The 25,165-nt window shown below is 40.1% G+C and overlaps 1 protein-coding gene across 1 annotated transcript; it reads left to right on the top strand.

Moving 5' to 3' along the window:
• The first annotated feature begins 147 nt into the window (after positions 1 to 147).
• On the top strand, positions 148 to 24,019 carry ly75 (lymphocyte antigen 75). The gene is made up of 35 exons (XM_080026829.1): positions 148 to 404; positions 1,525 to 1,899; positions 3,447 to 3,620; positions 3,937 to 4,098; positions 5,130 to 5,249; positions 7,047 to 7,187; positions 7,816 to 8,019; positions 8,118 to 8,278; positions 8,469 to 8,576; positions 9,753 to 9,841; positions 10,004 to 10,173; positions 10,578 to 10,777; positions 11,588 to 11,730; positions 12,153 to 12,231; positions 12,445 to 12,516; positions 12,922 to 13,045; positions 13,300 to 13,335; positions 13,477 to 13,646; positions 13,785 to 13,852; positions 13,945 to 14,021; positions 14,200 to 14,336; positions 16,627 to 16,735; positions 16,919 to 17,079; positions 17,697 to 17,826; positions 18,243 to 18,463; positions 18,545 to 18,707; positions 19,251 to 19,415; positions 19,523 to 19,645; positions 19,922 to 20,107; positions 20,227 to 20,450; positions 20,606 to 20,813; positions 21,044 to 21,205; positions 21,302 to 21,418; positions 21,997 to 22,179; positions 22,599 to 24,019. Exons 1-35 carry the CDS (start codon positions 302 to 304, stop codon positions 22,772 to 22,774), a joined length of 5,241 nt encoding a protein of 1,746 aa, XP_079882955.1. The 5' UTR covers positions 148 to 301; the 3' UTR covers positions 22,775 to 24,019.
• The last annotated feature ends 1,146 nt before the right edge of the window (positions 24,020 to 25,165 follow it).

The raw sequence follows: 25,165 nt of genomic DNA, 5'->3' as shown, positions 1-25,165 counted from the left end.
GGCCTCCCTGTAGGCGATTTCATTATGACCAGTTTGTCAGCCTTAATTTTGGTAAATTGTACCGGAAGTGTCGTGTGTCATTTTGATTCTCTGGTGCTCGAGCTTGACACATGGCTTGACAGTGTCGTCGGAGCGGGACTGTAGATAACACAGCTGACAGTAGTGCGAACTGGGTTATGTTACTGAACTGATCACTTTCTCGGTTCACTTATCGAGTGTCCTATATTTCTGACCAACACTGATTTAGACAGAGAAGAACAGACTTTTGTATGAGTCCAACAGGAAGGCTCGTGCGGTGACCATGCTGAAATTACCCGGAGCGACACTTTGCCTTTGTTTGTTGACTGTGTTGGACACCACTGTTTTCTCGGGAACTGTCTCGCCGGCTAACGTGAAAGCTCTTGGTGAGTGTGTTTTTCCTCCTCGACGCTTTTGCTTTCATTTCTGTGTCACTTATCAAATAACCAACTATAAGCCGTTTCTGCTTCTCACTTAAGTTTGGGTCATAACTTCGCCCGCACAGAGCGAGATGCGTGCGACACACATGGACAATAGCTGCAAACCTCCTAAACTACAACAAGTGGAGGGAAATACGAACCTAACTTTTACTCAGAGTAGTCCAACGTTATATTTTCCCTTCCCCCCAGTGAGTTTGATGCCACACCATATTTCTGACAGGTCAAACAAATTGCACACTCACCCCCTCCACCGTCCCTCCCCCCAGCACTGCCAGCAGCTCTGTGCTCGTCCTGTGTTACATCTGCACCCAGCTCTCATATTATACAGACCTGCTACTGTTAATGCTCAGGAGTATTGAACGTAGTTTGTATAACGCATTGAATGGCTGCAATAGGCCATACAATACAGTGAATCATTATGTAGGCTACTATTCTAGTGCTTTCTATTTGAGTAAAGTCTGTGAGGGGAGGTACACGTTGTCACACACAATTATCTATCCAGTATTTATTTAACCATATTTACTTTTCTTTATTTTGCACTTTAATGTGCAGTGACATGATTATCTGTATTTCTGTAAAAATTGATCCCTCAATATTTGCTTGATCTGTTTGGTAATTCCTCAGAAGATTAGAGAAAACTGACTGTCTTTATGTCCGAAAAAGTGGACACTGCTTCTGCTTCACTGTGAATATCTGTGGACAATAAAAGGACATTTAATACGCCCCTTGCAGTATTCTTTATGTTGTTTGTATTTTTTGTAACAATACTTTAAATAAAGAGTTAAACAAACAAAAAGTATCTCAATGAGCCAAAGTGTAGCTATAGCCCTGTTCCTGTCAGTTTTAAGTAGCATAAGAAAATTATTGTTTTCAGGGATTTATTGTGCATGCTTCCCCTTGGTACTGGCTTAAAAGGATCACAGCCCTCTCACTAATCATTTCATACTGGAAACTCAAACCAGAGGCCAGTCTAGATAACAAAAGGCTTTTTAGCAGATGTCCATGTTGTTTAATTAACTGTGTGTGTGTGGGTGTGTGTGTTTTGTGCCTGTCCCCATCTCCACAGACGAGGATGCTTTCACAATCAAGCACTCGAGCACAGGGAATTGCTTCGGTGCAGGAGACATAAACACGGACATGACTCTCACCCCCTGTGAGCCTAACAGCAGGTCCCAGCTGTGGAAGTGGGGTTCGGCTCACCGGCTCTTCAATGTGGGCACGACCCTCTGCTTGGCATTGGACATCCCCACCAAGACCTTGTCCATGGTGGACTGTGGCTCCAGCGCCCCTCTGCAGTGGCGCTGCGTAGACAGGGTTGTTTACACCGTTTATCAGATGGGCCTAGCCGCCGTAGATGGCAAGGTCGCCGCCAAACGGGATACTACTGACGCTTGGGTAAGAGGAGGATCCCAGAAGAGTGTCTGCCAGAGGCCGTACCGAGGTGAGTGAGGTTTCTCCAAGTAACTGCTGATGTAGAGCACTGCACACAGTTCTCCATGCCGGTGCATTATGCAGCTCTGAGGTCTAACGCTTCAGGAAATGGAGCAAGGTTCAGTCTGTGTTGAGTGCAACTGCAACACATTAAATTCCGTCTGAGAATCATGTTCCTGAATTGAACCGGAATTTACTACATCCATGTGATACGTTACACCCTAGCCTAGTGCACAAGTGTGACCTCGTCTGGCTTTTGTGTCTTGTGAACAAACAGGTTCTTGCACATTTTAAACAGTGTCTGCATGTTGGGTAATCGCCATACCTATCAATTATTACTCCTTTATGTTAAGTAACAACATTGTGTGCCAATTTCCAGGTGAAGGGATAGGACTCCCTCTGAAACCTCAGAGTATCACACTTATAAAGCTTGGTCTTATGAGTTGGTGGGGAATTCCTCTGGACAGTAATATGCTCTAGGTGCACAACATAAATAGCTGACTTTCACTTTTGTTTCTTAGATGTTGCTCAATGCATGACTCCACTGGTGCACGGCGCACTGCACATTTGATCAATTGCAATCCACCTCCACCTTTTAAAAATATGTAGACATATTGTGAATTTACATTAAGTTTAGTGTATATTACATTCAGAATTATTCCATAAGGGTAGACAGGATCATTTGATTGAATTGCATATTTTTCCAATAAGTGTGGTATTTCAAACTTTGAAAGAACTGCTCTTGTTGAATAAACATACAATAGCATTAGGTGATTCTAATAAAAAAAAAAACATTTTTTTTTAAATCCAAGTAATTTCTTATTTAAATATGAATTATTGCATCATTCAAACATCAATTGTCTAAATCCATTGATTTTGTATGTGTGATCTTTGCCTTTCTAAGATTTGCACTTATTATTTTCTTCTACTTCTACATTAGTGTGAATGCTATGTCAGCATTCAACACTGTTATTATTTAAATCTTTAAGCTTTATTAATATTCTGTTTTTTGGTTAACTGCTAGGCCTACTCCTGCTTACTTTCAGCTACAAACTTCATTCAAACTTTAAACATGTCACAAGATGGGAACAATTCAGTCCTATTTTCTGCAGGACATGCATTTTGTTGTTTAAAAAAAATGCTATTTCAATGTTCATTACTTTTTTATTTTCGAACACATAGGATTTGATATACGTTTTGGGTGAGATGCCAAATTTTGAAACCTACGGTCAATGTGAGCTTTAGTGTTTCATCATTTGCAAATGCAGCACTAAACTTTATTTCTGGTGTTTTTGTCCACCAATACAAAAATATCTGTCCAACAGTATTGTGTAATGTTTCCAAAGAGACCTTAGGTAATCTTGGTCTCTTTTTACTGACGTTATCGGCCAGGCATGTGTTTTTCTATCTCGAACAGAAGAAGTGGGGAAAAACTTGGCTTTTAACAAATCACTGTACTGACATGTTTTTGATTTTTTCTTCCAAATGACATCAATACCAGATGCTTATGATAGAGGTCTGACTTTTGCTCTTTGCTCAACTCTCCGGTCTGTGCAGTCGTCCACACCACTGGTTGGAACTCTGTCGGCACTCCCTGTGAGTTCCCCTTCAAATACAACGGTTCCTGGCATCACACATGCCTCCCAGATGAGGATTTCCCCGGACTGTCCTGGTGTGCCACCACGTCTGACTATGACCAAGACAGAAAGAAGGGACACTGTCTAACACCTGGTATGTTCCACTTTTTGTTTTATTTTGTTGATATTTTCAAACCTTTTTTATTAGACACAGCATTGACTATGGAGACATTCCCGGCTTTCCTTTTAGATACTCTACATTTGGGTCCAGTTGCTTTGCATGGCTTGATGTTTTTTCCTGGACACAGTCATAATAGCATTGACCTAAAATTTCAGTTAGTAGCCGATGTGTTCAAGCTTCTTTCTATTCTTAAATACATTTTTTCAGTGTAAATAAATCATGATGAAAGAAGTCCTGCATTAACCAACAAGCGAAGAAGCTCACAATAACTATCTCTTTGACTTTGCAGAAGAGGGTTGCAAGACTCTGTTTGCCGGTCCGGAAGGGGAGTCCTGCTATGAGTTTGTCTCCAGTGCCGCGGTGACCTGGCAGGAAGCGCTGGATTCATGTCATAGTCAGGGGGCCGATCTGCTGAGTGTGTCTGGGCCCGACGATCTCCACTCCAAAACCTGTAGGACTCATTTACTTTCTAATCACTTATTGTCCAACTGGGTCTTTCTTGTCTTATTTTTTTAAGTCGGCAAAAAATCATAAACACAAAGTGGTCTTAGCCCGCTACATATCGACATGTTGGGTTCAAACGCTGTGATATGAGAGAAATGCTTCCTCATTAAAAACATTTATCATGCTTAAAACGGCAACAGTTATTTAGTTGTCAGGGCTACAAAGCTATTCAATTGTTTTGAAAGAGAAATGATGACTAAAAATAAATCCTGTTCTAAACTAATTAACTGGCCTGCGTCTATGAGGGGATGTTGGGGGCATTATTCAGAATTACCACACACACAGTGTGAAATGCTCTGACATGCATAACTGAAACACCCCCATTAAAAATGAAAGTTTTCACGCATAATATTAATGTGTGCTCATATATACACAGCTGAAAATGTACCTTTCACATACAGATATGAAACCAAAGTCATTTGCATGCTATACTATAAATTCAAACTATACGTTTTGTGAGGTGAGAATTTGTCTAGTGGTTGAATTCAACTGCCCAGTTCAGCCTTCTCCTGTCAGATAAACAAACTAACAGCCGTATGCCTGTATAAAGGATTGTGCCCTCTTTTTCTGTTTTGCAAATCCAATTGCACCCTTTCAGTTTAAATAGTTGGTGGGGTTTGTTGGTGATTACCAGTTTTTGTTCCTCACAGCTTGGTTTAACAAGACCTCCTATTTCTATTACTTCCTCCTTTTCTTTACTTGTTGTTCATTGAACGGTTTCCCCCCCCCCCTATAATTCCTGTGAGGTAATAAAATGAAAAAAACTATTTTAGAGACATTCAAGGCAAGGCCGCTTTATCTATATATCTAACCAGTTATGTCTCCAAAATGTATCATGTTGTTAAGTCAATAATACTCAGTCAAGTTTTATTGTGTAGCTCTCACACTGTCAAACGATCTCACTGATTCACATTACCTTAGTCATATCAATTCCTTTCTGAATGGTGTACATGACTTCTCCTGTGTTGCATGTTGCAGTTTTGCGTGGCCTTGAAAGAATGCCCGAGAGGATGTGGATTGGCCTTCACCAGTTAGACACTTCACAGGGCTGGCAGTGGTCAGACGGCTCTCCTCTCTTCGTCCTGCGCTGGGAAACAGGTGACCATGGTTACTGTATATCATTGAGGTTGCTGGTTTTCTGATCCCTATCTATCTGTTTTAAATTCTATTTATTTACATAGATCTAAAAGTGTTGTTGCTAAAAATAAATAAAAGATTGACTTAAACTCCACAGTTCTAATGAAACAGAAACAATCCAAACATATGTTGCAACTGTATTTGTAGGCATAGCTTTTAATGTAACCACAGTTAACTGGAAAGACCTGCTGCTCATGGCACACGTAAAAACCTGCATCCTGTAGTGATCTGCTGTTTGTAGCCACACTCCCATAAACTGAGACTTGGTGTCAGTCAGAGAAACAATGAGGCCAGTGTTGAAAAGAAGCTCAGTGTGCCTGCTTTTTGGACCAAGTGTGGGATTGTTAGTGTTGCTGAATAACTCCTTAGTAGTACTGAGTGGAAGGCTTTAGATAACCTTCTAGCTACTTTAATATGTTAGCTGTTTTTTTCCCCCTCTGGTGTACACTGCCGTTTGAATGTCAAGGATACATAATATGCAGCCATCTGGTCTCCTACTGATATGCGCTCTTTGTGGATCGGACCACTATAATTTATTATCAATGTTGCTTCCTACTGCACCTTGTTGATCCATTACATAACCACAGACATTTATTTAATTTAAGTAAGTAAGTAAACTTTATTTATAGAGCGCCCTTCGCAGACCAGGGTCACGAAGCGCTTCACAATGGGAAGCAACAACAGATTAAAATTGTACATACATTTAAAAGGCCAAGACAATACAGTGATAAACATAGCAGCCCCAATAACAAATTAGGCAAAAGCCTGTACAAATAAATAGGTTTTTAGTTGACGTTTGAAAGCGTCAACAGACTCTATTGAACGCAGAGAGATGGGAAGATAGTTCCAGAGCTTGGGAGCAACAGCCTGGAAGGATCGGTCACCTCTGGTCCGCAAACGAGTACGTGGAACCATCAGCAGTTTCTGCTCCACAGACCTCAGAGCCCGAGCAGGGGTGTAAGGCTGAATCAGATCACTGACATAGGATGGAGCCTGATCATGCAAAGCTCTAAAAGTTAGAACCAGAATTTTAAAGTTGGTCCTAAAGGACACTGGCAGCCAATGCAGAGCTTTTAGAATAGGGGATATGTGAGTCCTCCTATTAGAGCGGGTCAGAATTCTCGCTGCAGAATTTTGCACTAACTGCAGGCGAGACAGCTCCTTCTTGTTTAGACATGAAAACAAACTGTTACAATAGTCTAAACGCGAAGACACAAAAGCATGAATGATCAGCTCTAAATCATTTTGTGACACCATTTGCCTGAGTTTAGAGATGTTCCTCAACTGAAAAAAGCAGTTCCTGGTTAGCTGTTTGCAGTGCTGCACTAATGCCATGTCTTTGTCAAAAATAACACAGAGGTTTCTTAGGCTAGGTTTGACAGACTGGCCTAGGTCACCCAAGTACTGGTTAATCCCTGGAATTAATTTATCAGGGGCAATAACCAGTGTTTCAGTTGTATCTGAATTTAACTGGAGAGAGTTATCACTTAGCCATTGCTTTATTTCTGCTAAGCAAAGAACTAAGGAATCAAGCCTCTGGAACTCAGTTGGTTTGAACGTGCAGTACGGCTGGATACCATCAGCAAACATGTGGTACGAAACATCAGAAAATCTCTTATCTCTTATTTAACATATCCTTGTGAAACACACAGGAGTGGCATTTATCCACAGGTTAATGCCACTCCGCTGCCGTCACAGTCGGTGTGTGATTTGTCTTTGTATTTTTTTATTAACTGTGTGTTGGTATCTGTTTGACAGGAATGCCGTACACCTCCATGATCACAGAGTCAGACTGTGGAGTCCTGAACTCCAAACAGAATTATGAATCTGAATCATGCAACAAACGGCTGCCGTACATCTGCAAAAAGAGTTTCAATGCCTCTCGCACAGCAACAACAGGTAGGTTAGCTGCTGCCCTCACTTTCTGCACTCGGTGTTCTTCTGAATCACGTTTAAATAAGAGTCTACAGCCATGCTACTGTGCTTGAACTGCATACTATTCTCAGCATGCTAACAGTGCTCACAGTGACAATGCTAACATGCCGATTTTAAGCAGGTTTATTGTTGACCACATTCCCAATCTTAGTTTAGCATGTAAGCATACTGAAATGTGCTACTTAGTACAAAGTACATTATTATTATTATTATTAGCTTTGCAGTTACATGGTCGTAAACCATAGTATTGGTGCCTGCGTTTCATGGCAAACCATCCAATAGTTGTTGATACATTTCACTCAAAGCCACAAATTTCAACCTCACGGTGGCTCTAAAGTCAAATTTGAATTTATCCTCCAGGGAACTTTAATATGTTTTTGAATATGATTGCAATCCATCCAATAGTCTTCTTCTTCTTCTTCTTTTGAGTCAAATGTGTGATTTTGAGAATTGATAGATGGATTGTCTCGACGTCATTGTAAAAGAGGGTAACCCTCAATTGATCTTTCGAGAATAAATAAAGGAAAATGAAATGAAATTTGACCTGACTCCCACTCACTGCCTCTGTCTTTCTCTTCCTCCCTCTCTACAGAGTCTTTTGTGTATAAAGAAACGGAGTGCGCAGAGGGTTGGGTCCCATGGGATGGCTGGTGTTACAAGTTTGTGAAGGACCAACCTCTAAACTTCACCGACGCCCAGCTGCACTGCAACAAGACGGAGGGAGGAGGAGGAGGCTTTCTGGCCAGCTTCCACTCCCTTGACAGCAAAGAGATGATCAGCATTAATTTCCATGCAGGTATACAGTACATCCAAAGAATTCAATGACACTTCCTCACTAGACTGGGGACTGATGTTACATAAAGTGTTGTTCCCATGTGTGTCATGGTCCATCAGATGGGCAGTTTTTGGACGTGTGGATCGGTCTGGTAGGATTCGGCATCAACCCCACTGTCTTCAAATGGATGGACCAGGCCCCCGTCACCTTCACATACTGGGACGCAGACCAACCTGTTCAGCCCACTCAGGATACCAGCTGTGTCTTCTACTCTGGAGAGGTGTGTGTGCGCGAGTCTGTGTGTAACCCACCCACCCGTTGTACTACGTAGTCTTTTTGTTGCGTGCCTTTGTGTGGGGGAGTGTGTGTGTGTGTGTACTCTTTTTTTTTGTCGTCTTATGATTTGCCATACAATTTAGTTTATACAGTATGAGGCCTGTAAAATCAAAGCTATGTACTGGTCTCCACAGTCTCATGGTTGGCGAGTAGAGAACTGCACACTGAGGCTACCTTTCATGTGTCAGAAGAAAGGAGAGATCAATGAATTGGCGGTGCAGGCCGGATGTCGTTCTGAGGATGTGAGTATTGTCTAAATTGTGTTATTTTCCAGGGGAAGTCTACAGTGTTATAAATTACTTAAAAAGAAATTGTTGGCGACTGACCATATCAGCTTATTATGTCATTTTAAGGTGTAGTCAGCAATTCTTGGGTGGTAGGATGGCCTAGAGGTAAGGTGGCCGACCAGTAACCATGAGGTCGCTGGTTCGATCCCCGGCACCGGACAGGAGGGTGTGAGTCGTAAAACTAGCAGAGGCTGGTATTGTGTCTACGGTGCCCACCATCTCTACCATTGTGTCCTTGAGCAAGACACTTAACCCCAAAACTGCTCCAGGGGCGCTGTACTGCGGCTGACCCTGCGCCCTGACCCCCTCCGAAGTGTGGTAACTTGAGAGGGGATATGCGAAAAGACAAATTTCAATGTGCCTCGTGTACAACTGAGATAACTATAAAGATAACTTAACTTAACTTAACTTAACTTAACTTCTTCAGAACGCTTGTTGAAAAAGATCACTTTTTGTCAAAATCAGGGAATATCTCCTCATGATCCACTACCTGTCCTTACAGTGTGTGTGCGTGCGCTGAATAGAAATGTATTGTTCAAACACAGCCTAGGCTCTGTAAACGGGTATGTAAACAAATGGGGCCCTCCGGAGCTAGCAACATACCTGTTTACAGAGCCTGTGTATTAACTTTAGATTTTCTTTTCAGCACACACGCAGTACGGACAGGTAGCGAATAATCTGGAGATATTCACTGACTTTGACAAAAAAAAATTTTGATAACACGCTTTTTTTCAGAATCGCTGACCATTTAATTTAGGTCCAGCTTCAGAGACCGCATATTATGGGCCTTTAATGCTCAGTTAATTTGTTTTCACAGATGAGTTTTTGGTTAAATATAATCTTTCTGCTGTTGTTTTCATTTATCTGTGTTTGCGTGATATCTGTCCTTCCACACATGAACATCATGTGCATGACCAGCATGCGTATGTCAGCAAAAGTCGTCAAGTTATGAAAAACAATGGAGAAGCTAAGGGAATGTGTATTTTTTTTATAGCTTGCTGTCAAGGTCAGATGATATTGTGGGTGATAAACGGGTTGAATGCAGATCTGTTGCTCTATCAGCAGCTTTTGTTGAATTGGAAGTTATGTGTGAATGCAATTTCTTATGTCTTACTGCTGTCAATCCCCCAGGGTTGGAAGAGGCACGGCAACTCCTGTTATCAAATAAATACAACAAGAGTATCCTTCAAAGATCGCTGTAACGTCACTATAAGAAACAGGTAGGACTCAGCTTCTTTCCCTGCTGCTTGATCAAGAATGCACACTGACACTTATGAGATGCCGCCAACATAAGTAACACCCGCGGTACCATTTCAATAGAAGACCTCTATATCTGACTGTAAGGCAGATTAGAACTCATTATATTTGACCTTTCCTTGCAGGTTTGAGCAGGCCTTTATCAGCCGTCTACTTGCAGAGCAGATCAGCAAGGAACCTCAGTATTTCTGGATAGGGCTGCAGGACATCAAGAACACAGGGGAATACCAGTGGCTGAGCCAGGATGGGTCCCCGGATTTGGTAACATATACCAACTGGGGCTGGTACGAACCAGGTTGGTAAACACTGCTTCTGCCCCTCTCACAGCCCTAAGAGGGCAATGGAACACACACATATTTTAACTGATTTATGCACAGGCATAAGTCAACAAAAATATGAATGTTTGCTGATGCTCTAAAAGGGTTGGTGTTGTTTGTTGTACATAAGTTAAGTCTGTAAAAAAAAAATATATATATATATATATATATTTATTTTTAAATTGTACCTATATTTATACTTGACCCGTGACAATGACAGTGACAACGGTTCAGATTTATAAGGTAAAAATTACTAAAGCTGTAAAAGCTGTGCATTTTAAAATGCACGTAACTTACTTTATATGGTCATGAAATAACTATACTAGCAATCTACACTATATATTTAAATGTCTTCGTGTTTCATTTTGCATGTATTTTCCAGAGCAAGATGGAGGTTGTGCAGTGATTTCCACTGCCAAACCCCTGGGCAAGTGGGAGGTGAAGAACTGTACCGTCTTTAAGGCTGGATCCATTTGTAGAGTAGACCTCGGTCCACCTCTGCCCCCGGAACCAGAGCCCAACCCCAACGCCACCTGTCCTGATGGATGGATGTCCAAATCAAACACCAAATACTGCTACAAGGTGTGTGTGTGTGTGTGTGTGTGTGTGTGTGTGTGTGTGTGTGTGTGTGTGTGTGTGTGTGTGTGTGTGTGTGTGTGTGTGTGTGTGTGTGTGTGTGTGTGTGTGTGTGTGTGTGTGTGTGTGTGTGTGTGTGTGTGTGTGTGTGTGTGTGTGTGTGTGTGTGTGTGTGTGTGTGTGGGGACAAGATTAGAGGGAATAGTGTTCTGGCAAAAGTGATTATGGTTGTAGGAGTTTAAAGGGAACAGCATGGAGTTGGGATACTACCACATGTGAACCAAGTTGTACAAAGCGAGGGGGAGCTGTGTGGAATCCATCATTTTTTATCTTCACCGATGTCATTCACCTCACAAAAAAAGATGATATCTCTGGTTCTGAACCATTATGTTTGATACTGTTTCTTAAACTGCAGATTTGTGAGTCTAACATTGTTATAAATGTGCCCTGCTAAATCAGTGGACTACCCTTTTAATTATTCTTATCTCATAAAGGGAATTTACTTTAATAAAAATATCACCACTCACTCAAAACAAACCCAACCTGGGCAGGCAGAACAATGAATTATAGAAGCTGAAAAATCATCTTATCATTAGAAACATGACCTTTTGTATAATGCATCCAGTAGATATTTAGTATTTGAAGTCACACAATGATCCTTCTCGTGCATCTCCCATTACATTCTTATTGATTGTCACTTGATTCTAAATAACACAATCTGACGGTTGACCTGTCTTTACTACAATCTACCACCATTCAGTTACTTTACTGATGCTGTTTGCGTAGCTGTTGTAAATAGTTGTCTCACCTGCTCAGGTGTTTCATGAGGAACGTCTGAGCAGGAAGCGCTCCTGGGAGGAGGCGGAGAGGTTCTGTCAGGCTTTGGGAGCCAACCTGCCCAGCTTCACAAATATGGATGAGATGAGGGCCCTGCACAACCTCATGAGGGAAGCCATCAGGTACTGAACACACACACACACACACACACACACACACACACACACACACACACACACACACACACACACACACACACACACACACACACACACACACACACACACACACACACACACACACACACACACACACACACACACACACACACACACACACACACACACACACACACACACACACACACACACACACACACACACTGTATGTGGTTCTTTTTGTTGAAGCATTATTAGCTAGACTGTATTGTATTTTTATTTTAACATTTTGATATGAAGAAATCTTAAATTGATTGATATGTTGCATCAACATTTGTACACACTATATACAGTTATTAAAATGTCTGATCTTATCTTGTTTATTCAAAGGATAATGAGTGAAGTTTCATGGTTGATTGTGGTGTTCTGTTGTGTTCTCGTTGCAGTGATAATCGGTTCTTCTGGGTCGGCCTGAACAGGAGAAACCCAGCCGATCGCTCCTGGCAGTGGAGCGACGGCCGGCCTGTGAGTTTAACCGTGTCCTTAACCTGCAGAAATAATTTTTTCATATACTGCCATATTAATGATGGAGAGGTGCTTTTTTCAAGACCCTGCAATCTTAACATTTAACCAAAACGATACGAATTATCTGTGCACAGGAATAAATTACTCTACTTTTTCCCCGAATGTGTGTTACCCCGGAGTCTGACTTCTCTTTTTTAATGTCTCCACAAAAAGGTATCAGTGGATGTTTTACAGCAAGATTTCCATGAGGATGACGCATACAGTCGGGACTGCACTGGATTCAAGGTGGGTTGGGTAGATAATATATTCGATTTAAATAGAGAGTTTATGAGAGAAAGACTCATTGGCCTTTGTTCTCCATTTCAATACTCAGTAATGTACTTTAGAGTAGTGAGTTCTGGTTATCGGCACTGTACAGCTTGCTCTGTGAAAACAAGGCCATTTGCTCAGCTGTTTGTAGGAGTCACATAGAAGAGCCACTTTATCTTGTCGCTCTGACACTGACCTTTGCTGTCATTGAGGTTTGTCTGGGTTAGTGATTGTGCTGCCAGACGGAGAGACGGTCTCTTCCTCAACTTATCACTTAACTGCAGAAAGCCATGAGATCTGCAATGTTATAAAACAGATTTTCCTGTGTATTTTTTTACGGTATGATAATATTTGTGCAACAACAATCTTTGTCCTCATTAGAGCATGAAGAGCTCCTTGAAACACCTGTTTGTGTTTCTGTTGCACGACTTACCACCCACACCTTTCTACGCCACACCGTTTCACTGTGATGCCAAGCTGGAGTGGGTCTGCCAAATCCCCCGTGGTAAGACTACACATAGCAGCACTACTAACATCTCTAACACATGGCTGCTTCATTAAATAGATTTGTAATGGTGCCATATAGTTGACCTATTGATATAGTTTTATACAACACAATAATGAAGTAAAGAAAGAGCTTTATCTACACATGTGATTTTAAAAAGCCTTGTGGGTTTAAATGTAATTCTACTGCAACATGAAACTCAGTTTTATTGTTATTTTCTGCTTGTAACTCATTGTTTGTTGATTCTTCAACAGGAAAGACACCAAAGAACCCAGACTGGTACAATACCGGTAACAACTCTTTAAAAAAAAAGTATCTGACGATCTAGTAATAGCCTTTTCATAGTTGCATGTCATTGGCAGGATGTGATGTGTTTGTTGTGACTGTCCGAAATGCGTCATGGTTAAAGAGCTGTTTGTTGTGCTGTTCAGGTGGGCACCATGAGTCATCAGTCTTCGTAGACGGAGCAGAGTTTTGGTTCGTTGAGGAACCTAAGCTAAGATTTGAAGAGGCCAGCCTCTATTGTGATGCAAACGACAGCAAATTGGCTGAACCCCTTAGCTCAACTGCTGCCGCACAGATCAACCTCAAACTAAAGTCTGTAAGTCACAGGAGAGAATAGATATGCTTATGATTGGCTTATTTTCATTACTGCCTGACAATTTTTCATTTTAAATCTCGAGAGATAATAATGTGGATCACGTACTTATTTTATTATGTGGTACCTTTTTATGTACAGCTCTCAATCTCTCCCAAGCAAAACTGGTGGATCAATTTGAAAGAGCCTGGTCGGATATTCCCCATGTCGTAAGCAAGCACACACACGACAGACTCTTAATGTTTTACAAACCCGATAAATCGGATATTTATGATTAAACTGATATGTTTGTATTTTCTAGGTATACCCAGATGTACTTTTATCACTCAGTCTTCCTGGGCAGATGCACCTCCATCAGTCCTGAAAGCTTATTTCCAGGTAAGGAAATGTCATGTGTTTCTAACAGAAAGAGCTCAAGATGCTTTACAAAGAGGAAATGGCTAATCCTTAAAAAACCTCTGATCCACATTACTTTTGATGTGATTCATAATAGGCATGCTCACTGACTTTTACTTTTACTAATCCACAAATACACTTTTTCTATGTTTACTTCTAGATTATGACCATAGCTGCCAGCAGCGTTTGTCCTTTGTGTGCGAGAGACACAACATCACATCAGTGGAGATAGACCCTCTGGAGCCTCAGCCCGAAGGACTGCCTTGTGGAAATGAATCTCTGTCCTTCAGAAATAAGGTCTGATCCCACAACACATTTAACCCTTGATCTACATTTTAGACACTGTGACACTTTCAGACAAATTAACTCCTGTTCTTCTGGTCGAACTTTTGCCTCCACATAATCGTGAAGGAGAGTTTAGAGCTAAGATAAGACCATAATTATGTTTTCATACCTATTAAAGGACAATTCAGCTGGAAAGTAGCATTTCTCATGGAAACATGGCCTAAAATAGACAACTTAAAGCTGAGCCATTTCCAGCACAGCAGTTTAGTTTGTGTTAACACAGGAATACTGTAGAAGAGCAAGGGCTTCTTTATTAAATCATCATCATCATGCCTGCTGCTTCATTGTTGAATCCATAAAGTCTGGTCCTTCTTTATCAATGCTCTTCATTTTTTAAAGGCCATAGGATTCTGCATTGTATTCATTCCAGTCATATGCATACAATATGAAGCATAAATACATAGGGGTGGTCAGAGGAAAGGAAACTGAAGTAACATTTTTCTTTTACTGAGATATCAAGTGCACTTGTTGGATGCAAATGCAAAATCATTATTAACCCATTGATGACTATGGCAATCTAGGATGCATGTCCTTAATGCCTGAGGGTTTTCTGAAAAAATAGTACGAATTGTCAAGTCTACCAAAACCTTAATATCTAAGCCTGTGTAGCACATAGAAACATGAAATAAAATACATTTAAAAGTTAAAGCGGATACGAGTAACATTTAAATATCTTTTAAACAACCTCATGTTTCCTCTGATAATCATAAATTACCTTTAACAGCAAACGAGACCATCAGTGCAAAGAAAGACGTTTTTATATAGTTTTTATTACTGCTTTTGGTCTGGTCGCACACCCAGTCCGATTTTCGGTTCGCTCGTGCAGGCTCTATGGTCACATATCCGTATTGGTTGCAGATTTCAGTGTGGCGCTGCAACGCGATTTGAGAAGCCTATCCCTCCAGGTGAGGGAAGGGGAGCGGGAGCCTTGTTTGAGACAGTTATTTGTCGTCATAAATGACTGATAACGGGGCTGAACCATCAAAGAAAAAAAAGAGAATGCAATGAAGAAAAGCGAAAAGGGAGAGTGAGTGATAGGCGGGCGGGAGGACGTTGCCAAGCAACGTGTATACAATTTCACGAGAGCGAAACTAGACTGCTAAATGAATGAGCGGTTGGTACTAACACAAAGTTTGCTTTGCTTCACCATCATCAGATAACCATTATCTGAAATAGTCATTATTTACATCAACAACACAAACACATTACCTCATCGTGATCCATAGTCTACTAACTGCCGTCTCTCATTCATTCGCTTTCTGTGAGGACACAGCTCCGTGAGAGAGAGAGTAGTTAGGTGACGCTGCTGAATCAACTCATTGCAAGCAGGTGTGTGTACTGACTGGCATTAGTTGATGCAGTGTCAAAACCACTCTCACGGAGCCGAAAAGAGTCCTCACACTTTCAACACACGAACATGCACTATATTGCGCCCTTCTCAGTCCACGCTCACGCGCCTGGCACGAGCATTTGCGACAGCGGGCGTCGTAAAAATACTACCGCTTTTGTCCAAAGGGGACGCCAACGTGCCATCTTACTCGTAGTGCCTTTAAGGTTCACAGGTTTTATTTAAACATGCTCCCTTAGCGCTTACAAACCAACAAATATTTCTAAAAATCGTCAAAATTAGATGAATTAGAAAATTATTAAATATTGTTAATAAATAGATGCAATGTGTTGTGTGATTTTCGTCAGTAGTCTATAGTAGACCTTGATTCTGCGCACCAAACGCCACTAACTGTTCTGTCGCCGACATAGCTGGCGTATTTTTTTTATTATTTTGTTTTATTTTTTATTTTTTTGATTGACATGATTTTCGGCAAACCACACAACTTTTGGGTGGTCACGTGGTCTTAAAAAAATCAACAAAACCCACCTCATGTGTATTTGAACCAATGACAGTGCATTATATGCTGGGAATGCCATGAAAATTAGATAAAGTAAAAATGCTGCGCGACGCAGCATCAGGCAGGAGAGCCTATGTGGCATCGCGCAGCAGCCGTCATCAATGGGTTAAGCTAGATGGATCAACATCAGAAATATTTTTGCATGGTATTGGCCCACTGGATGTATTTGAATTAACCTTTGTCGAGCTAGGAAGTCTCTTAAAATACATAATGTCTTTGACCCCATGCCAAAATGTCTTTGGTATAATATTTAATATAAAAAAATGAATTCACATATAGCATTTACATGTGTATGTATATGGATTGATTATGATCATGGTGTCTTTTATTTTTAGTGTTACACGATTATGAGGAGCCAGAAGCCTGTCTCATTCAATTATGCCAATGAGGAATGCCATTCAGTGAGGGGAACGCTGGTCACTATATCAGATCAGGTGGAGCAAGGTAAGGATTACTCAGGGTATATCTACCTAAAATGAGTGGGGTTAACATGCCTGCCATAGCTCAGATGATGTCAAATATCTTGTTTGCTTGTGTTTGATTAAGGTTCATATTAAAACTAGTCAGATAAGAAAATAGTCAAAATGCATGTTGTACAAAATGTTGAACTACATGTATGTGTTTTAGACTTCCTCACCGCCCTTTTGCCAGACATGAGAAACATGGAAAAGATTTGGATTGGTCTGAGAATGAAGCGTGGTGACCCTCAATGGATGGACCAGTCTCCAGTTGACTACAACAATTTTAACCCGCTGCTTCTGGGCATGCACAAGGCTATACAAATTAATGTAAGTTCCCTCATCTTCATACTTCTGTGTTCTAGGGGGACTCCACGGTTTTTGCTCATAAAAGTCTGTTTACAGGTTATGTGGAATATTAATGCAATATGAAAAATTAATCCCCCTAATAAATTGCCTTTCAACAAATATTGTTAGCTGCTACTGGCATAATGCACCCCAATCTCCGAGTGAACTGTTGTCAGTCTTGTTGCTGATGCAGGTGCTACGTTTTGACAAGGAAGAAAAATGCATGGAATTAACAAGAGACGAAGCATCTTTTTTTTTCTACGGATAATTCTTGTTATTGAATAATTCTATCATCATAAATCAAGAAAATATATATTTTGAGGCACCTGGAACCAAACGTAAGACTAGAATATGTTTGTAACCAAAATAGTGGGCTCTGCTACTGTAAACAAAAACAGTGAAACAGTCACTTTTAAGGTAGCTTTCTAACTACAAACAGTGCTCCATGGACCCAATTTTCCTCTTAGGAAAGTTTGTTTATTCCGTTATGAGAATATACCTTAGAAAATGTTCACTTCTCTGACACACCCTAAGTACCATAATGCACCTTTAACCACATTTTAATTCAACATTTCATTTTTTCTGTTCTTTTTTGATAGACATTGGATCCAGACAGCATCGATTTGTGTGTGTTTATGATCAATAACCCCAACTCTGACATGCTGGGTACCTGGGACTATTCTTCCTGCACAGAATATCAAAACTTGGCTGTTTGCCAGCACTATGCAGGTAAATCATCACTGCTAAACACTTAACCCTGCTCCATTATCTGATATTTTTTTTAAAGTCACTTATTCATTGAAAGGAATCTGACATGCTAAGGTTCCTCTGAAGGTCTGTTCTTTTCTGTTTTATTCCATATAGACTTCATTAATATGTTAACTGGAAGAAACACTTGAAAGGGCAGAAAATATTGCATGGCTTAAAACTCAACTTTTCTTGTGTCCATTGTTCAAATTCAGTGGAGACCGTTGTTGAATGTCGTTTCCCATTTTTCCTTTCATCTCCCTACTGTTATACCTCTGCAATAAAAGGCATAACGTGCTCAGATAAATACATTGACAGATTATAAAGAATCCACGTCTTTTTGAAACCAAGATAACTTGACGTGATGTTCTTTTAAATACAAGGTTTACTTGTTTCAGATAAAATTGAGGAGCCCAAAGTCCCCTCACATCCCTTCAACGTCAACAACCACACCATCCTGCTGCTGGTCAAGAATCTCACCTGGTTCGAGGCTCTAGAGCAGTGCAGAAGTAATCAAATGGACCTGGCAAGCGTGTCCGACACCTTCCTGCAATCCAGCCTCAGTGTGAGCGTGAGCCGTGCAGGCAGGCCCATGTGGATCGGCCTCTTCAGCGAAGACGTAAGTGGCCCAAAGCAGATCCAAAGAAATCCATGAAACATTGTTTTTTTATGTTGCTTTTTCCCTTCTTTTTGTATTCAGGAAGGGATCCACTACCGCTGGACCGACCACAGTCACACTGTGTTCAGCCGCTGGTCCCCTGATGCCACCAGTGGCTCGTGTGTCTACATAGACACCGATGGCTATTGGAAAGCCACTGAGTGTGAGGAAGAGCTAGGAGGTGCTATCTGCCACAAACCACAACGTGAGTGCGGAGAATTGAATACAGATAAACAGAAATGCCCGCTCTACCTCCTAATGCTGCTAATAACCGCTAATGGTGCATTTTCCGGGATATGAAGTAGAATTTCTTTCTGGATAGGGAAAAAGGATAAAATCTTCGTCCTTAATAGTGTTGCATCTTTTTTTTCTGGGGATGCATTTGCACAGCATGGTGGGATGAAAACGTATTTGAGTCAGAAAAGAGCTTCTAGTAAACGGTTGAAATCTTGCACTGTGTTTAAATTTACAGTCCTTATGATAAGCCCTCTTTGGAAATAGGAGTCTTTTGCAAACTTAGAAAATACAGCCATGGTTTCCCTATTTGGCCCAGCTGTCAAAGCACAAAGCAGGTTCCAGGCATTAACTGAGTTCATCACATTTTAAGTTGTGAAAACAAGAACAAAACAAAAATGTATTTTTATTTTTTTGAATATTCAAAATTTCACCATGGTAAATGTACATCCTTTCCTGTCGTATGGTTGAAAGCTTTTGCAGTTTTATCTTCTCTAAATCTTGTGTATTACAGAAGAGAATATCACCAAACCAGAGGATGTTGCAGCAAAGTGCCCACATAAGATTAATGGTCCAAACTGGATCCCCTTCAAGAACAACTGCTACTCCTTCCAGCTGGTTGTGTCCAGATGGGATCAGTTTGACCAAGGACAGATTCAGGATACGTGCAAAAACCTAGGTAGGATTTTCACAACACTGGCCGCATGTTGTCACGTGGAGGTTTGCTAGTGAAACTTTTCACTGATGTTGCTAAACTCGCCTATGACCATGCATTTATTCTTTCAGATGCAAATGCAGACATCCTTACCATCCGAAATGAAGAGGAGAACAAGTTTATTTATCAGCAACTCATACCTTTTCGAAACCTGGTCCAGTTTGTGTGGCTTGGGATGTTCAAAGATGACAATGGTTTGTATTTTACATTTACATATCTTTCTGCTACAGATCCTGTTTTCTCAGGCCATTGTCCGATACCAATCAGAGATCTTTTTTGATCTTTTTGGTCATTTTGTTCTAAATTCTAAAAGTGATTGACAGAGAAACCCTCACAGTATGGATCAGTGTTTTGGATATTCTAAAAATTACATTTGACCATGTTGGTATAGTGTAGCAACAGTTCTACAGTTCAGTGTATGCTTATAATGTTATTATGCCAGGGTTAATAGTGATTTTGTTCCTCTGTAGATAACCAGATGAAGTGGTATGATGGCACAAATGTACAATATTCCAACTGGGCGAATGGAAGACCAGATGTAAACGGGTCTTTCTTGGCTGGCCTCACTGTTGACAAAAACTGGATCGTCATTGAAAATCCAAACTTATTCTCAGAGTTCAGACAAAGGACCATAGTGACCTGCAAACTAGATAACGGTTGGTATAGTTGAAATCGTCATTCATATGTCTCCCTCCCACCTCTATTGTTATTGCTACTGAACATATTTCCTGCTCAAAATGATCTCACATGTTTTTTTTAATTCCTCTCTTCAAAGAATCAAAACATGACTACAGTCAGTCATCCAAGGACTTTCAACATTATGGCAACTTAACCTACGAGGTTGTGACCCAAAAGTTGAGCTGGTTCCAGGCTCTGGAGGAGTGTGTTCAGCGCGATGGCCACCTGGCAAGCGTCCACGACATCCAGCACAGTGCACATGTCAAGCTCATCGCCAAGACGGACGGCTTCCCGCTCTGGATTGGTCTGTCCAACCAAGATGTAAGAATGTTTTGCAAAAATATTGAAGTTTCATTTGGATTTTTTTCACGTGGTGTTTTCACGTGGCATAACATTTTAATTAATGTCAGCTGCGAAACCAGATGGGCTAACATGACAGTCCCTCTCTCTGTCTCTATCTCTCTCTTTCCTTGCAGGTTAGTGGCTCAGCCTACGAGTGGTCTGATGGAACACATTTTGATTATAAATCCACCATCTTTGACCCACGGGAGGGCTCCAGCTCAGACAAACAAGAGGCCAGCTGTGTTTTCCTAACCCCTGCTGGAACGTGGGTTAGGACAGACTGCAATACGCTGGTAGATGGCGCCATCTGCTACACCAGCAACATCACCACCACTTTCCAGAGTAAATGTTTTATATATTTAAAAAAACAACGTTCCTTTTCCGTCACATAGGAAACGGGGAAATGACTGGAATCGGCCAGTCCTCAGTGGTCTAGCTTCAGAAGAGCAACACTAAATCCTTTGGTGTATTACAGCAGAATTCTATCATTGTGTGAAAAAATGCATGATGCATCTAATTAATTTGTGTTTGAGCAGCAATGACCATCATCCATCTTGTTTCTATGTTTCCAGGAGCCAGAATGCAGGCCCCTCCAGAGGCCAACCACTGCCCTCAGAGCAGCGGTACATCCATGTGGGTGCAGCATCAAGATCACTGTTACGCCTTCCACATGAGCTTTTACAACTACAGCGTGTACAGCATGGAGCAGGCCAGGAACATCTGTCAGAGCATGGGTGTGTTGTTGTTTTGGTTTGGTTTATAAAAAGGTTCTAATTAGTATTCATCAACTGCCGTAAACCAATTAATTTTGTTATTCTTCCTGCGGACAGATGCACAACTGCTGAGCATAAAAACCACAGAGGAGAACGCCTTTGTGTCCAGGTACTTGTCTGATGACCCTCTCATCACCAGTCGAGTTTGGCTCAGCATGGACTTGGACACTCAAGGTAAACCCCATCATTTGAAATGGAAGCGCTACGGTGTTGAGGATTTATATGTCAATACAGGTCTATTGTGCAGTTTCAAGCAATTAACGTTATGATTATATTCACACATGTATTAATAATCTGCATTTTGTGTTTCTCAAATGACCGTAATTTACAAGAGAGGACTGTTTCACTAAAATGTTTACAAAAAAGGAAATCAACCGAAAACATTAAAAAGTTTAAGCTCATCTTGATTTTGTTTTTCATTGTTTTTTTTAAAGCCCCACAATTTTACTTTTTGCTTATCATCAGCATCTTATCAGCCACAGCAGGCAGCTCTTGTCAGCAAAAAAAAAGTTGGTATAGACTAAAAATGATGCATGTACAACTAGGTGTTTGCTTACGAAATATTGCCATATTATGTTAGTGCCATGATATGCAAGTGTTGTTTGCAGCTTTAAAAAAAACATTTTTTAACAAAGCTTTTTGATTGTGTTAACTTCTTCTGATAGAGCCAGTTTATTATCAACATAATAAGTGATTTGTGTTGTGATGACAGACGGTGATGATAGACCTTTTCCTTCATAATCTGCTCTCAGGTAAACCAGTATCCTGGCAGGATGGCTCTACCGTGGTTTACTCTAACTGGAAGTCTGAGGCCTCGCTTACTGGGAAGGAGGCAGATCCCCACTGTGCCGTCATGATGGCGGGAGAGGATGGAACCTGGAACATTGTCAACTGCCAAGCTAGCCACAGCCGTGTGGTCTGTAAAACTGAAGCGAGTGAGTATCACAAAAATAAAAGTAATAGTTTGACATTTTGGGAAATGTACGTTTTTGCTTTTTTGTCTTGTGTTGGATGAGAAGATGGACACCGTTGTCACATCTGTCTGGTACATGTGTATCAGTAGGCAGAAGCAATGTAAGATAACCAAGAAACAGATTGCCAGATAACAGCTTGAGAAATGGCAACAACAAAAAAATCTCCTTTTTTGAAAATAATCTGTCCTTATGGTTTTATACTTTCATTCACAGGAAGCCAGGGTACAGACATTTTCCTTACATAGTTTGTGTAGTTTACCTAGCTTCTGAACTCTTATCAAACCTGTAATAACTCAAACATGAGGACATCTTGATCATTAAATGTGAACAAAAAAAATTCTAAACTGACTTTACTGACTGACTAAACCTTCGGTCAACAGAATCTGCAGGCTCCCCTGTGGCGCTGGCTCTCTTCATAGTAGTGGTCATCGCTCTCCTTTTAGCCATCGCCTTTGTCATCTTCAAGAAGAAAAGAGCACACTTCTCTTCCACAGTCCGCTACAAGAGGACATTTGACGAATCGGACGCCACCAGTTTTATAACAGACGCTGATTGAACTTGTTTAAGTAATCAGCCTCAGGGAGTATTAATGTGCCTGCCTTATGTGCATCTTAGTAGTTTAAGCAGGAGCAGATGCAGCCTTCCCCTTCTTTTTAAAATTATTTATTAATACTGCTCAAGCTGCTGCAAGCTTTCCAAAATTGCATGGAAAAGTGTAAATATTGTTAGAGAGTTGTGAATATCTGCCAATTATGTGTCTACCGTTGACATTAGTTGGTTGTAAGTTTTTTTTTTTTTTTTTTTTTTTTTTTTTAAGTTTATTTTGGGTTGTAAAAAGATTTTGACTTACAAGATATGCAATCTGACGAAACACTCCCCTTTTTAGTCACTGTGGTTAAGTTGCACTGATGTATGAGTGACTCCAAACTATCAGAAACATAATGAGCAATTATTGTTTTTTACTGTATATACCAGTACTCAAACTATTCCAGCTGTATGTTTGTTTTTTTCGTTAGTTCTTTTCCTCCAGGTTTGATTTCCGCAGGTTACAATTTATCAATACATTAATAGACTATAAGAAGGCCAGTCCAGCTGGAAATACAGTAAAAACATGTTTCTTTGACTTTGATTGCTCTTCGGTCAAGAAAATACATTTGTATTTTAAGTTGGACTGTGCCTTTTTAAATGTGGGGGAAATCTTGTCATTAATGTCATTGATGTATCTTTTACATTACTTAAGGGAGAAATGTGAGTTTAAGTCACTGGATTGGGTAAAATGAGTTTGCTGATTAGGTCGACTTATTCATACCTAACAATGTGTTTTAATTTTTCAATGTTTAAATGATGAAAGAATAATCTGAAATGTAAGCCCTGCTGATTAGTTTTAAATGTGCAGGACAGCGTCTTAGCCTTAAAACGTCTGTTTATGTAAATCTGACTTTCCTATGCACTTAACTACTGAGCAAGAACGCACTTTAATATGTTGTGGAGCAACAGTTCCTATTATGTCGAAGCACAATGAAGTCGAAGAACATTTAAAGACGTTCAAATTGCACTGCGATTGCTGTGAATGCTTTGTAAATATGTGATGTTTGTTTTTTATAACTGATAATGAACCAAAGATGCTTTGAATGTCATGAAGCCCACGCTTTACTTTCAGTTTGTGGAACTGCCTCAATGTGGCTTGTTTCCCCCACTCATATCAAATTATAAACCAAATCTGTTAACTTCTCTCACCACCAATAACAAACCTAAAATCAGGTACAGTATTTCTCCAATAAAAATGTCCTGTGTCAAAAGACTTCATGTTCATTGTATTTGGTGTATGTGATGTAAAGCTATTAATGTTCTCAAAGTGCGGCCCGCGGAAACATATCTGGCAGCCCGCATTGAATTATGAATTATATAAAAATATTTAAAAAATATCGCACATATATGCGTCCCCCGTAACAGTAAAAACAGTACAGGGGTCGAAACACATAACCCTTATGCCCTGTTCAAAGAAAGTTACACTGGGTCTGTTTGGTAAATTTTGTGTATTTTGACCTTCAAACTGCAATAAAATTATGATAGATCAATATTTTTTCCCAATTTTTTATTTAATTTTTTCATGAAGGGGTTGTTGTTCAATGTAAGTTGTGATTTAATTAATCACAATTAAAAACTAACCCTATAGATGCCATTTTTGATCATATACCACCAACCGCTTTTTTGAAAAATACACTAAAATTCAATAATATTTTTTTTTACTTTTATTAGTATCACCGGCTTACCCATCTGAATGATGGGTTAAAAAATTGACTTTTGTGCATTTATGCTTTTTGTATAATGTCAGATTGAATCAAAAAGTTACACAGGGTCTGTTTGGTACATTTTGTGTATTTTGACCTTTAAACTGCAATAAAATTATGAAAGATCAATATTTTTTCCCAATTTAAAAAAAAAAAAAAATTTCATGAAGGGGTTGTTGTTCAATTTATGTTGTGATTTAATTAATCACAAAACATAATACACTAAAATTCAATAATATATATATATTTTTTACTTTGATTATTATTAGTATGAAAAAATTTACTTTGGTGCATTTATACTTTTTGTATATTGTCAGATTGAATCAAAAAGTTAGATTTCTACCATTGACTTACATTATAACGGAAGTTTTTGGCACCCCCCCTTTAAATTAAAGTGAAAACTTTTTTTTGCCTCTGATTTCCCATTTTACTGCAGAAAACGCAATGCAATTTGGTAAAATGAAAGATAATAGTAAAATGTAAAATGTACCCACTTTATCACCTCTGTCTTTTTTTCAAAACATGAGTTTTTATGATAAAAACCAATCACTAAAACTACAAAATAACATATATTTTTTTATTTTGGCTTTTCAAGGCCTTATTGACAGTGCAGAGGGAGGAGATGAAATGGGGCAGAAGGGGAATGACATGCAGAG

The sequence above is a fragment of the Ammodytes marinus genome (assembly GCF_949987685.1).
Source record: "Ammodytes marinus genome assembly, chromosome: 1".
Taxonomy (NCBI): domain Eukaryota; kingdom Metazoa; phylum Chordata; class Actinopteri; order Uranoscopiformes; family Ammodytidae; genus Ammodytes; species Ammodytes marinus.
Note: the sequence above shows the minus strand (reverse complement) of the source record. Positions and strands in the feature narration are given on the sequence as shown.